This window comes from Lynx canadensis, chromosome B2 (assembly GCF_007474595.2).
Source record: "Lynx canadensis isolate LIC74 chromosome B2, mLynCan4.pri.v2, whole genome shotgun sequence".
NCBI classification, from domain to species: Eukaryota; Metazoa; Chordata; class Mammalia; order Carnivora; family Felidae; genus Lynx; species Lynx canadensis.
The window spans coordinates 57832565-57847541 of NC_044307.1; the positions used below are offsets into that span (position 1 = coordinate 57832565).

The window sequence follows — 14977 nt, forward strand, 5'->3', positions numbered from 1 at the left end:
AGAGCTCGACACGGAGCTCAAATTCACAAACCGTGAGCTCATGACCTGAGCTGAAGTTGGGTGCTTAACTGACTGAGCTACCCAGGCACCCCTATATTTACAAAATTTAAAGGGTTCACTAATTCTGTAAGTTTCTAATACTTCTTTTTCCACAGAGGAAATAATTAATTCTTTCAGCTGGTATTATTAATTTTTTGGTATTTAGTTTCATGTCCCTAAGTAACATATTACTACTTTTTGATTATTCTGATATAAGTATTTTTATTGACTTCCCACTCTGGATGATGAATTTAGTGTTTTTTCCTCTTGTTCTCATCACACAAAAGTACATTCTCTAATTTTGTTACGTCACTAGTAATTATGTTATTGTGACTCTATGCTGTTAGAGATGATCGATTTTAATAAACTGAGGTTACTTTTCCTATACAACTTTTTGTCTTTCTGACTTAATAGTTTTTGTTCATTTGCTTTATAGTTTTGTATATTTGTACATAGCTTTCTTTGTACATATCAGTAATACCTCAACTACTCTGCTGGTGTCTAAATGTTTCCTAAAAATACTTGTGCATATCAGATATTCTGTCATTTTCATTTTATTGAAGAAACTGGAGCTTTCTGATCTGCTCCCATGTGCACTGTATAAGCCTGATGCATAGCTATTATCCAGGGATCTCCCTTTTCTATTCTTCTGAGGATTCTGTTTGGTGTTATAGTTCTTATTTCCTCCTTTTTTGGCTTACCTACTTCATTTTGGTGACACTTTTTCCAGTAGTTTTGTGTGGAAAAAGAACATGGAGACATTATTTTAAAACTGTATGTCTGCAAATATATTTAATCTGGTCTTCTATTGGAATTACAGTCTGGTTGAATGTAGGATTCAAGGTTGAACATAGTTTTCCTTCAGAAATTTGAAAGTTTTCCTCTATTTTCTTCTAATTTCAGTGCTGTTGAGAAGTTTATTCTGATTCCTTTTAAGGAATTCCTTGATTTCTTTTAAGTAGAATGTTACCTACTTTCTTCTGGAAGTTTGTGGAGTCTTTCTCTTCAGCTCTAGTGTTTTGATATTTCTGATAATGTGTCTTAGGGTAAGTGTATTTTATGTATTGAACTCTGGGTACTCCATATTTCCTTTTAGTCTTAAAAGGACTATTATTCAATTCTGGGAAAACTTTTTGTATTATTCATTGGTAATCCCTCTATTTTCTTAGTTCTTGCTTTCTTGAACTCCTTATTATTCAAGTGTTAGAAAGGACTGATCCTTCCATTTTCTTGATCTTGCCTACTTTCTATCTCTTTATCTTTTTCCTCTCCTTGGTGAAATTTTCACATGTTTATCCTCCAACTTTTCCGTCAAATTTTACATTTCTAATTTTTGAATGTTCTTTTTTTTGTTTCGGGATAGTCCTTTTCGTAGCATTGTGGTCTTGTTTTATGGATGCAGTATCTTCTGTCTTTTCTAAGATACTTGTGCTTTAAAAAGTGTTTTAAAAGGTGTTTTTGGTCTCCTTTCATAGTTATAGTTTTTTTTTCTCCATGTTGTCTTTTTTTTTTTCCCTCTCTCCATCTTTCATGTTAGGGACTTTTCTAAAATGTCTGATCCAGGGGCGCCTGGGTGGCGCAGTCGGTTAAGCGTCCGACTTCAGCCAGGTCAGGATCTCGCGGTCCGGGAGTTCTAGCCCCGCGTCAGGCTCTGGGCTGATGGCTCAGAGCCTGGAGCCTGTTTCCGATTCTGTGTCTCCCTCTCTCTCTGCCCCTCCCCCGTTCATGCTCTGTCTCTCTCTGTCCCAAAAATAAAAATAAACGTTGAAAAAAAAAATTTAAAAAAAATAAAAAATAAAAAATAAAATGTCTGATCCTTGATTGCTTGCTCATGTTGAAGAGTAGGGAACTAAAACTGTACGAAATGAAAAGGTTAACACTCAAGAGAGTGTGGGTTGTGTTTTGTCTACTGTGAGCTTCACTGTGTGGTTATCTGGCTATGCTTTTTATTTTTATTATTATTATTTTTTTATTTTGAGGAACCCCTGTTGTCAGAATTGAGGTTATTTATTCCTTTAGGCTCAATTAGATTGTGTAATGGGAGTCCTTCAAGGAAGCTGACAGGGTGTCTCAGGTATATAACTTCACTTAATATCATACATTTCAGTGTACTTTCCTGCCACTTTTATCTGTGCCTGATGTTCCTTAGTCTAGAAACCCTGTTTTATACTCTTCCAGAGAGCAAGCCTCCAAATCTTGGATTAGGACCAGGAAAGGGCAGTTGCCTGGCAGATGGAGTCAGGGAGAGGGAGCTAGTGGTCTGACTGCTTCTCAAACAGCTTTTAACTCCTCTTCATTTTAACTACCTGTTTTCATCCTCATTTTAGAATCATCTGGAGTCACCAGTTCCTAACCTGTTTGAGGTATTAATGCTATTGGTTCTTGCCCACATTGCCATCTTAGGGTTTATCTCCTTTGGGTCACTTCTTGATCATCTCTTGTTTGGCTTCCAAAATTCAGGTTTTCTCCTGTTCTTACATTCATTTTAGATTCATGCCTTTTGTATAGTTTTAGTGTGGTGTTTTGAGAAGTGGATTAAGTTAGATGCATGTTATTTACTTTTATCATCTTTTCCTCAATATATATTTTTAATCAGTTTTTAAAATCAATTATTTGGTAATACTTGTAACTTAGAGTAATGAAAAGAATAGGATGAACAGTATGGACAGGTAATGATAAGGTTTGGCCTATACAACCAGGATTCCAACCAAGGCAGTTTATATTTGGAGGAGAAAAAAACAACTTGATCTTTGGCTCAATAAATCAGTTACTATTGGAAAACTTTTTTTTTTTTTTTAATGTTTAAGAGAGAGCGAGAGTGAGCAGGGGAGGGGCAGAGAGAGTGGGAGACACAGAATCTGAAGCAGGCTTGAAGCTCTGAACTGTCAGCACAGCCCTACGTGGTGCTTGAACTCACAAACCGCAAGATTATGACCTGAGTCGAAGTTGGATGCATAACTGACTGAACCACCCAGGTGCCCCTGAAAAACGTTTTTTTAATCTTAATTACCTTTATGGTTGAATATGCTATTTATTTGCGACAACGTAGGTAATGGGTGTTAAAAGTTCCTTTACTTTATTTCAAGGCAGATGAATAAAGTAGAAGTGTAAACTATTACAAGCTGTCTTCAAAGCTTAAAATACATAAAATACATAAAAATCTCATCCAGATATTGATAATGAACCATTAAGTTCTTAGTTATTTAAAAATGTTATATATCTGAGCATGTGGTAATCAGTTAATAATCCACACAGTAATCCACAAAATTTTTAAAAATTGTTGGGTGCTTACCTAATGAAGAAATACTGTGCTGAGTCCTGGGGGAATTAGAAAGGGTCTCTAAGATTGGGACAACCAGATAGTTTTTTGTTCAAACTAGGACACTTTTGAGAATAAAAGAATGTACTATTAATAATCACATCAAGACTGTAGGCATCACCAAGGACTGTTAAAGACAAGTGAAGACACCTGATACCTTCTTTAAAAGTTTAGTGGTAGAGGTACCTGGGTGGCTGTCGGTTAAGTGCCTGACTTCGGCTCAGGTCATAATCTCATGGTTCGTGAGTTCAAACCCCGCATCGGGCCCTCTGCTATCAGCTCAGAGCCTGCTTCAGATCCTTTGACTCCCTCTCTCTCTATCCCTTCCCCACTCGTGTTCTCTCTCTCTCTCAAAAATAAATAAATATTAAAGAAAAAAAGTAAAAGTGGTATATGACAAATAAGCAGTGTTTAAGTATTGGTGCATAGTGGTGTTTTGCATTGAAGAGTAGGAAGGAGTCTTTTTATTTTTGGTAATTGATAGTATTTAATTTTCATGGCGTTTATTTGGAGGTATTGGATATGCATAGGCTTGGAAATAGTTTATTTTCTGTTTCATTTTGTGGGTTGTTTTTCTGATTAGTGAATCTACTTTAGTTCTCTTTCTTTCTGTTTTCCTTGCACTCCATATGTTTTCCTTTTCTTGGAGGTGTATCCAGATAGGGAAAAGAGGAAAAACTCATATAGTGGATTCTTTGTTAGGAATATTGTTAAAGGTGGGAAGCTTTGTTCAATTATTTTCATACTTTCTCCATTTTCTTTTATGATATATTTTCCTGGCTTAAACTTCTTTAGTTGTAATTTCTCTTTATCTGTGGTACTATAGCATATACTTCATTTCTTAGGAATAGCTTATATGCTAAAATGGTGATATAAGTGAAGCGCATTCATAAAGGAGTTTGAGTTGTGAGGCTGTGTTTTGAAACTCACACAGATCCTGTTTGTTATAGGTGGTTTAGTTCTTATTATATTGGCACCTGAATTTGTTTGGTATTCTTTATTTAAAGATACTTAATGTTTAAAACTGTATGACAGTCTTGCTTTATGATGGGCATTAATGCAAAGGAAACTCATTTATTTTGCTCCCCGCTTATTTATTACAGAAAAGAAACTTGATGAAAACATTCTTGTCTTATAGTAAAGTATAATATCAGTCTGAATTTTCTAGAAGTTTTTTCTCGTGTCAGAATTTATAGAACTTTGATAAATGTAAAATTTAACATGGAGATACATACATACATACATATATATATATATATATATATAATGATCATCATCATGAGAACTTTCAGTACATTTTAACTGAAATGAGCAAATTTATAGCTCAGAATAAAGAAGTGATGTATTCTAAATTGTATTGAAATAAAAACACATGGCAAAATAGCTAAGTTATTTTTATTTGTTTTTTTCCCTTGTGATAGAACAAGTAAGAAGTTTGCGACAAAGCACTATTGCCAAGCGTTCAAATGCAGCACCTTTAAATAGCACAAAAAAGGCATCTGGGAAGACTGTATCTGCCCCCAAAGCAGGGGTGAAACATCCAGAAAGGTGTCAGATTAAAGAAGTTTCTGTATCACCAAAACCTGAATACCATAAAGAGAACAGAAGGAGCAGCCGACATATTGGACAAATTGACGTGGTACCAGAAGTATCAGTGTCTTCAAGTCATTCTTCAGTGTCGTCTTGTCTTGAAATGAAGGATGAAGCTGGATTAGATTCTAAGCAGAAGTGTGATAATCAGGGAGAAGCAAATGTGCCATCTCATGAATTAAATTGTTCACTCCTTTCAGAGACTTGTGTTAGTATTGAAGAGAAGAAGAATGAAGCTCTGATGGACTGTAAAGTCAAAACTGTTAGTAGCCCACTGTTTAAGTTTTCAGATAAAGAAGAACAGGATGATTCTATTTCAGTTAAGATGGATGGCACTGTTGTTGAAGAAGGGAGGGAAAAAGGAAAAGTTGAACAAGAATCAAATGAGACAGTAAAATTATCTTGTGAAGATAACCAAATTATTGAGGAGCCTGCATCTTCTGCCTCTCCTTCTGATGCTGCTGCTTGTACAAATCCAAATAAAACAGAAAAGAACCTTACAGGTTTGTCTGGTTCTGTGGATGAAGTAAATGAATGTAATATGGAATTGAAGAATACCCTGGAAGTTGCTGATAAAGCGAAGAACTCCTTTCAAAGAAATGAAATAGAATCTTTGGGTTATTGTAATGACACAGAGTCTAATGATAAGCAGTTGGAGAGTACAGAATTTAATAAATCAAACTTAGAGATGGTTGATGCTAATGCTTTTGAACCAGAAAGTAATATTTTAGAAAATGCTATTTGTGATGCACCTGACCAAAATTCAGAACAGTTGAATGTTGTTGAAAGTATTAAAATGGAGTCTCATGAAATAGCAAACCTTCAGGATGACAGAAGCAGCCAGTCAAGTAGTGTTTCTTGCTTAGAGTCAAAAAACATAAAATCCAAACAAACAAAACCTGTAATTCATTCTAAGCAAAACATGACCACAGATACTCTGAAAAAAATTGTTGCAGCAAAGCATGAACTAATGCATAACAAAACTAAGGTTAATGTCAAAAGCGTGAAACGAAATGTTGATGAACCAGAAACTCAGCAAAATTTTCATAGGCCAGTCAAAGTGAGAAAAAAACAAGTTGATAAGGATTCAAAAATTCAGAGTTGCAATTCTGGGGTTAAATCTGTGAAAAATCAAGCTCATTCTATATTGAAAAAAACATCACAGGATCAAAATTTAGTGCAGGTTTCCAAACCCTTAACTCATTCTCTGAGTGATAAACCTCATGGTCACCCTGGTGGCTCTAAAGAACCCCATCATCCTGCACAAACTGGACATTTATTACATTCCAGCCAGAAACAATGCCATAAGCCCCAGCAGCTGGCTGCAGGGATGAAAACCAATAGCCATGTGAAGGAAGAGCTTGAACATGCAGGTGGTGTAGAGCATTTTAAGGAGGAAGATAAACTGAAACTAAAAAAACCTGAGAAGAACCTACAACCCCGCCAGAGAAGAAGCAGCAAAAGTTTTTCTTTGGATGAGCCACCATTGTTCATTCCAGACAACATAGCTACTATAAAAAAAGAAGGTTCAGACCATAGCTCTTCATTTGAAAGCAAATATATGTGGACTCCCAGCAAGCAGTGTGGGTTTTGCAAAAAACCACATGGCAACAGGTGTGTGTGTGTATGTGTGTGTGATATGTGCATTAAAGAGAAATTGCTTTTTAGGGTAGGGTTATGTGAGAACTTTTTTATAGAAAGAAATTATTTAATATACAAAGACTTTTGCAGAAACAAAAAAAACCCTCATCAATCCTGGATAAATAATAGATGGAGCTACTGAATTTATAAATATGTCATCCTAGAACACTAAAAAAAAAAAAAAAAGTGTAGCCTGACCAACTGCTGGTATATACAGAAATGTTTTGTCATTGTAACCAGTTAGAGTGTGTGATTTAGTTGTTGCATCTGAAAGAGAAAAAAACTTTCTGATCAAAAAATTGTTAACACTGCTTTGGGTCTGTAAGTTTTATTTTATTTGGCTTGAGAAGAACTAGTAATAAAATGTAAAGGTCATAATGGAAATTCTATTTTTCTTTTGAAGATATAAAAAAAAATTCTAGTAAATGAAGCACACCATCACTTCATAACTATCAAACTTGACCTTGGAATGAAGTTTGATAGCTAAAACAACTGTTAAAATTACCTGGGTAGATTGTGTATGTAACATGGAACGGAGTGAAAACCTGTATTTCTCTTTTGAATGTTTTAGTGATTTGAAGGATTTCTCGTGAATTCCGATCTTTTAAGAAGTGATTTTAGGATTCAGTGTTTTATAGCTTTTTGACAGTGCCAGACCCCCTCCCCCGCCATGTATTTTTTATTTGCTAGTGTTTTAAGAAAAGGAAAACAGGAGATGAAGTGGAGTTTGCAGCTGCAAGATTGTCCTGTTCGTGTTGAGATTGCTGTTGGAACTTCTATCAACACTGACATGATAAAAGAACATTATAACTTGCACTTTGTAATATTATCCTCACTCATTCATGAAAGTAAATATTAGGATGAGTTTTCCCAGCACTATCAGGTTACATTAAAATGAAGCTTTTTAGGTAGGGACAGTTTAGTAAAGTATGTTGTGTAATTATTTTGGTGTGGGAGGTGGTGGTTGGGCAGAGTGGGTGGGAGTTGTTGGAGCTATTCTGTAAAAAACTTAAGTTTTATGTCGAACTGTTATGTCAAAGACATAACAAACTTTCATGCCTTTATTTGTGATTCAGTCCATGTCCTATTTTTAGTGTCGGTGGTTATTCTTTATAACCACATATTCCAGTTTTTAAAAATTGTGTCTTTGGATATTGTGCTACATTTGTCCTCACATATGTGTTGGTAGTTTTTTTTTTTAAATTAAATTAAATTTAATAGAAAACACCTTATTCAGATATTCTAAAGTGGGCCTGCTAAATTTTCAGAATTAAGGGCTGGGTGGTGCTTTTAAGTGTTCTTTTAGGCTAGCACTTTTTTCTCTGCCAGAATCTTTTAAAAATCATTACATGCTGACATGTGGTCTGAGTAATGCAAGAGGAGCCTTAGCTTGAAGGAGTTTCTAAAATGAAACTTGAGCCTAGAGTTACAAGCAGTGTTAAGTGTGTTACAGTGTAGCTTTGTTGCAGATAAGCTACTCTTCTGATGGTTTGGCCCTCAGGAGTTTGCCAAGGCTTTTTAATGATGGCTCACTTTACCAACATCAACAGTTATTTTCCTAAAATGAACATTAAGTGTTAATGTTAAATCCTACTGTTTTTTTGTTTTTAACCTAATGCCACCTTCTGTATCTCTTCTATAAAACCTAGAGTTTCTTTGCCTCAGTGTGGAAAATGACTGAGAATAATACATATATAGGGATTTTGAGTTTACTTTATGTAATTAACATGCATAATATATAATGACATTGGAAACAATTGGGAAGCAACATTTCACATTACATTTTGTGACTAAAGAAGCAAGCCTAAGTAATTGATTGTTTTTTCTTCACATATTAACTAGCCTTCACTACTTTTTTTGATACATCATGCTTGTATACATTTTTACTCAAAAAATGTACCTGTCATACAGCATGTCATTTTCCTATTTTAATCCATGTATTAATAAGATTATGAATTTATTAGGAAGGGCATATCTGGAAATAATTTTTGTCCATTTCATGCAGTAGCCATATGGAAAGCTATTTGTTAATATGACATTTTCTTGCACTTGTGACAGCTTTGCTTCTAAGGACTATTTTATAACTCTTAAGCATTTTACATGTATTACAACTAAAGTTAGCTTCCTGTGTGTGCTTCCAGTTGGAAATTATATTTTTAAGTGTGGATTTGTACATGACATCACCAAATGTAATAAATATTTAACCATAGGCAACACTATACATATCCTAAAGACAGTAGGTATTGACTTAACAATTTACACATCAAACTGTTGTTTTTGCTTCCATTTATTTTCCTCATCAGCCTTACAACACAAGCATATTCATTATTTTAAAAACCGGACTACTTAATACTCCCTTTAAAAAAATCATCTTTGCACTTGTGTTTACATAAGCCAGTTGGCATTTTGGAAGGAAGAAGTGTTAGTCTTTTCATAGTATCTATCCTGTAGTTTCTAGTTTTTTCCTACGTTTCCAGGTGTTTGTATCTTTAGTTTGTATTGCATTTTCTTGCCCAGCAATAGATGATTAATACATTGGATGAAATTTAAAAACAAAAAATCTCCATAGCATGATGGCTTTATACTCAAATTGTTTTCCTGAGAAGGAAATTTTCTTCCAGAATAAGATTGTTTTTCTCAAGATTTTAAGAGATTGACAGATAAGTATTTTCATCTGCAGATAAGGTTGTTAGTGACAAAAACTGATTTAATACTTATGTGGAATAGAATCATTTTAGAAAAGAGTGAGTACGTATACATTTATAGTAATATGGTCTAGATTGTCACTTAAATACTTAATCAGAACTGAAGACCCATCTTGTAACAGCTCCGTTGTTGATAATTGTAACATGAATATGCTGAGAACAGTTCTCATTGTTGCTTGCCTCTGATTTACTTTAAAGAAACTTTAAAGTTTTCTAAGAATATATTTTGGCTTATGCCAAAAAGGTTAGAATTTTAAATTGGTTTTTATCTTACACTAAGTCTAGTTTAGCTTTTTACTTTTAAACTTTGTGTATGAATATTTAACAATAGGAGATACAACAAGTATTTCTGAACTCATCCATTTAACTGATGCATGCCTACTTGGTTTACTTAATTGATCCAGAGGTAAACTCCATACAACATTTGTTTGTTTATTTATTTATTTTTAATGAAATATTTAACATCCAGGTTATATAGTCTTTTCTGTAAGTGATTTTGTCTATTAATAATCAGAACTTCAAGGCTAGAACAGAAAATGGGTAGTAATTCTGTTAGCTATGTGATTCATACTCTCTCCCCTATCCCTCACATTTTTAAATCATGAGGAATAATACAAAAAGGGAAGAAAGTAATACTCTTTTTGTGATAGACCTTTTCCCCCAATATAAATGTTCCCCAATGTAACTACCCATAAAATTTGTAGTACTCCTCTAAGTTTCAGACCTAAAAATGATCCAGATTTACATTTTTGTAAAATCAGTTTTACTTTCAAGTGAATTAATTTATTTTTTCCCTAGAACATGTGGAAATTATTTTTATCAATGACTTTTTAGAATTTTATTTATTTTTCTATATAAAATCCTAAACTATTAAGATAATCTGTAGATGGCGCTAGAGATTTGCTTTTCAGAGCCTCACATTTGAGGAGACCTTTCCAAAACAGACTTGAAGTGAGGCGTAATGAAATATAATTAGTTAATAAGTTTTGTAACCATAAAATAAGTTCCCTGATGAAATAAAAATTTGAAATTTAAAATCCATGCTTTATAATATTTAAGAGTTGAATTTGGGGTAAAAGCATAGTCATGGTCATAGTGTGTAGGTTTTTTAAGTAGTCTCATTGAAACTTAGTCTAGACCTGCTAATGTTGCTCTGATAGTGGAACTAAAGGGAAATGACTACTAGCTTTCCTTCACTATTTCACAGACATTCATATTACCTGCTTTCAAGAAATAGTTCTTAATGACTTTGAAACCTGAAATAGAAAAGCTATGCACTTGCATTTTTCAAACTTATTTATTCTGTTGGCTGGAAGATCTGTATCACTGAAACATGGACCCATCTAAAATCTCCCTGAGCCTAGACAGACAGACCATTTCTATCTTGCAAACAAATAACACATTGTTTGAAAGTTTTGTTGTTGGCTTATGAATCCAAAACATTGTGTTTTGTTTTATTTTAACATAAAACAGAAGGTTTTCTTGTTTTTGTTTTTTCCCTTGTCATTTTGGGGAGATAATGACTTATTTGATAAAGATAGCACAGACATTACCAGTTAGGGTAAAGAATGGTGAATCATAGGAAGAAGTCAGGTTTCCTTAATGGACAGCAGTAGTCTGATACACAATAGAAAGGGATACAAAGAAGAGAAAAATGTGCTGCATTTGAGGAATGAATATTTGCTGTGACTTTTTTCAAGACCTCTTGTAAGGATCAAATGTTGTTTTTATAGTTTCAGCCTTCAAACAGAACCTCTGGTATGTTTTGAGAGTTGGCCATACCACCCATTGAATTACCTTAAAACATCTTCCTGTTGGTCCACAGGTTTTTAAAATGGGTTTGACATTGTTGGTGCCACTGTTACCAAAATCAGCAGAAAGTCTTTAATTCATTAAAGAATAGACCTAAATCTCTTTATCGTAAGCTTTCAAACATATCATGAATTACCAACTTGAAGAAGAAAGGAAAATGTTAAACATGATTAAGTGAGCTCTCTAGTTTTCCTGACAGTGGGGTAAAAAGTATTTTAGAAAGATAATTTCTCTCTCAAATTGCTGTTTGTACATCTGATTTACCATTTTATTCAGAAGTAATTCCAGATATTTCTAAGTTAGAAAAATAAGCTTTTTAGAGTCCTTAATCTTGTATCCATCCATAGGCTTTTTCGTTGGTTAGTGAAGTTAGATAAAAATCAGTAAAGGCAAACTTGTAAGTCGATTGGAAACTTTAAAAAATTCAGCCTGAATATTAATATCTTCATGTTAAGAACAATGATCTTTATTTGGAAAAACAAGTGTAGTAAGGAAGTCCACACTCAAAAGTACATACAAGATTCTTCAGCTTAATATAATCACTGTTATGCCATGAAACCAGAATATTTTGACCTCAAAGTATAGTTACATAGGTAAGGTGGTTAATAAACAGTGTAAGAGTCTCCATTATGTTAGTTTTTGAGTTTTATATTTGTTGCTATCTCTTTTTGTCATTTCAGTATGATTCATTGGATGAATGATGCTTGAGTTTTATATATATCAAGTGTGTGGGGTAAATGTAATTGTAACTTTGATGGATTGTCTGTGATCACACTATCACAGATCTTACCACCCTTCTCAGTGGAGAAACGTTACTCTATGCTTTGTTATTCTGTGTATTATGCTAACAAAGTTCAGTTGCACTTGATTTAACCATTATGGTTTTTTGTATTTTCTCATTCATACAAGTGGGGATGTATTTGACTTCTTAAAAGTTCCATTTTCATAGAATATTCTTTGAAAACTTGCTCCATGTTGAACTGACAGAGTGAAAAACAGAATGTCAGAAAATGATTAAATATTTAACTTAGGCATTTTTGACATTAGGTTTTTAAAAATATTAAATCAAAGTTTTTTCCCTTCCCCCAGGTTTATGGTTGGCTGTGGGAGATGTGATGACTGGTTTCATGGTGATTGTGTTGGTTTAAGTCTTTGCCAAGCACAACAAATGGGAGAGGAAGACAAAGAATACGTGTGTGTGAAATGTTGTGCTGAAGAAGATAAAAAGACTGAAATAGTAGATGCAGATATTTTGGAAAACCAGGCTAAAGTTGAAGTCCATAGTGAAGATAGGACAATGGAATATGAAAAGCTTGGGTTATCAAAGCACACACCAACAAATGAAAAAACCAAATATATAGAAGATACAGTGAAGCACAAGGTCAAAATTTTAAAGCGGGTAAGGAGTTCATTAATGCGTTCTTTTTATTTAAGAACTTTGTATGGACTGACAATTGGAAATTTCTTTGGGGTCTCCTGGATGGCTCAGTTCGTTGAGCATCTGATTCTTGATTTTGGCTGAGGTCATGATTCCAGGATCTTGGGATCAAACCCCGCATTGGGCTCCATGCTGAGTATGGAGCCTGGATGGGATTCTTCCTCCATCTCCCCACTGTCCCTTTTCCCTGCCCTCTCACTCTCTCGCACGTGCTCGTTCTCTCAAGTAAATTTCTCTTTGGGTTTCATTCTAAGAGTACCTTTTCAAATTTATTTTTCCATAAAAATGAATGGAATTTTATTTAAAATATTTTGGCAGTCTTGATGAAACCAGGTGGTGAAATCTTCAAAACACATAGATTTTATTTCTAACAGCGTCTTATGCAGTTTCTAGTCTCTAGTTTGGTACTTGGATTTTCTGTGGTAGGATGTGTATGTGATCTTGTGGCATTAAGTGGTAATAAGCTCTACAGTGTACTTGATAATAAGCTTTTTAAGAAAAGTTTTCCAGCTCGTAAGTATCTATCTACTAATTCTTAAACTATATTTGACATTGTCTTCAGGTAGAAGAGTTATTTTGTCTCTGTAAGGAAAAGTAAACTTAATTCTTTTGACATTGTCCCAGTGTTTGCTTGGAACCTTCACTTAATAATTTCTATCTTAGAGTTGTCAGTTTTCCCTAATCTTATATTTTTAACTGATTTGTGAAAGTATTTCCTAAATAGAAATTTCAAGATATTTAATCTATTACAGGAGAAATGTATAAAAGATTCAGTGCTATATCTGATTACATTTTTATGTTTTATCGTCTGCCTTTTTGTTACCTATGAATTTTCTATTATAGAAATTTGTTGTTTTATAATGCTAGCGAAGAGTACAGTGGCAACATATATATGTGGATAGTCAACTATAATAATCCAAAAGACAGTGAACATGAATTGGAGAGTTAAGAAGGAAGTTTGGAAATCTTTTAGTTCAGCCATTTAGATTGAAGAATATAAGCATGTTTTCTCCAAAGTCATCTCCATTATTTACAAACTCAGTTTTTTGAGACATTCTTTATATAACAAAACTGGATTAAGTTGCAGTTTCCCAGTGCTTGTAGCACCCAGCAATTTCTGTCTGACCAGACTTTTTGAGAATCAGATTATGTCCTTCTGGCATTTGCTATTTCTCTGTTGATTTGATAAGCACCAAAGTCACTGATGGAATAGAATTGAGAACTCCATTGAGAATAGTTTATAGCACATCTTTGGAAAACTTCTGTTAATCATTAACTATTAATCATCACTTCTTGGATATAATATTTTGACCATTTAGAAATATAGCTCGTTGTTTTGTCATTTAGCTAAGTTATCTCCATCCTGTCTAAAAAGACATAAAACATTATAAATGTTTTGAGAGACCACTCTGTCCACTCTCTGTGTCAGAAAAGAAGTTGAGGTTAGTCTGATTTTGTAAATACATGTGCCCTTCAAGTTATTACTGCTTCCTTTTCTTTTTACTGATGAACTCTGTTGAACTTTGTTTGGACTTGTCTGATTTTAGTTTCTGGAATCTGCTTTTTAAGTATCACTTCTTATCCCTAGATTTTATGTTGAACCATGTGTTGAGTTCCTATTGTGTGCCAAGTGTGGTACCAGACTTGGGTGTATAGCACTGACTAAGATATGTTCCTGGTCTCAAGTAATTCTAGTTGGAAAGATAGAAAATGAGTAAATAAAAAATGAGAGGATTCCTAGTATAGAGAAAATTAGTGTTTTTTTTGTATGTACTCTAATTAAAACCTATGATTATATATGCCCATACACAGGGTTCTTTTCCCTGTCTTTCAAACACTACCATGATGTGATTAATTACTTTAAAGGGTCTTAGAGTTCTAGTTCTCTAGTAGTTCTTTGTGGGCTATAATCAGGATGAGAATATCAGGTATCCTGATGGTTTGTTCTACTTTATGGGAGCTAAAATTGCTAGTAGATACAATGAGAAAAAATTGAACACTTGCTGTAGATGGATGTGATTTCATTTGTTTTAGAAAGTGGTGAAGAACATAGATACCTATTTCTCCACAATCTCTCCCTCCTTTTTCCATATCCACAGCTAACTAAGAGAACTCTTATTATCTTGTATCTAATTTTCTTGCTAATATCACTACCTGGAAAATGATATCCATGTTTTTTAAATTTTCCTTTATAGGCTGTTATGTGTTCTGCAGAAAATAGGTGCTTGACAAATGGATTTTGAATGAAAGGGCAAATCTCCTTTTTGCTACTAATTGAGAGTTATTTGTGTACATCTTTAAAAATAACCTTTTAAGTATTGGGCTAAAGAATATAATGTTTGCTGGGGTGCCTGGGTGACTCAGTCAGTTAAGCGTCTGACTTCCATTCAGGACATGATCTCATGGTCCGTGGTTTTGAGCCCTGTATCAGGC

At 34.0% G+C, this 14977-nt stretch overlaps 1 protein-coding gene across 3 annotated transcripts in view; it reads left to right on the top strand.

The window, feature by feature from the left end:
- Positions 1–14977, top strand: part of PHF3 (PHD finger protein 3) — an 82738-nt gene that overhangs the window by 47560 nt on the left and 20201 nt on the right. For all 3 annotated transcript variants that reach the window (XM_030315773.1, XM_030315774.1, XM_030315775.1), the window contains 2 exons: positions 4780–6562; positions 12196–12505. In XM_030315773.1, the coding sequence (XP_030171633.1) occupies positions 4780–6562; positions 12196–12505 (2093 nt within the window). The remainder of the gene's footprint in view (positions 1–4779; positions 6563–12195; positions 12506–14977) is intronic.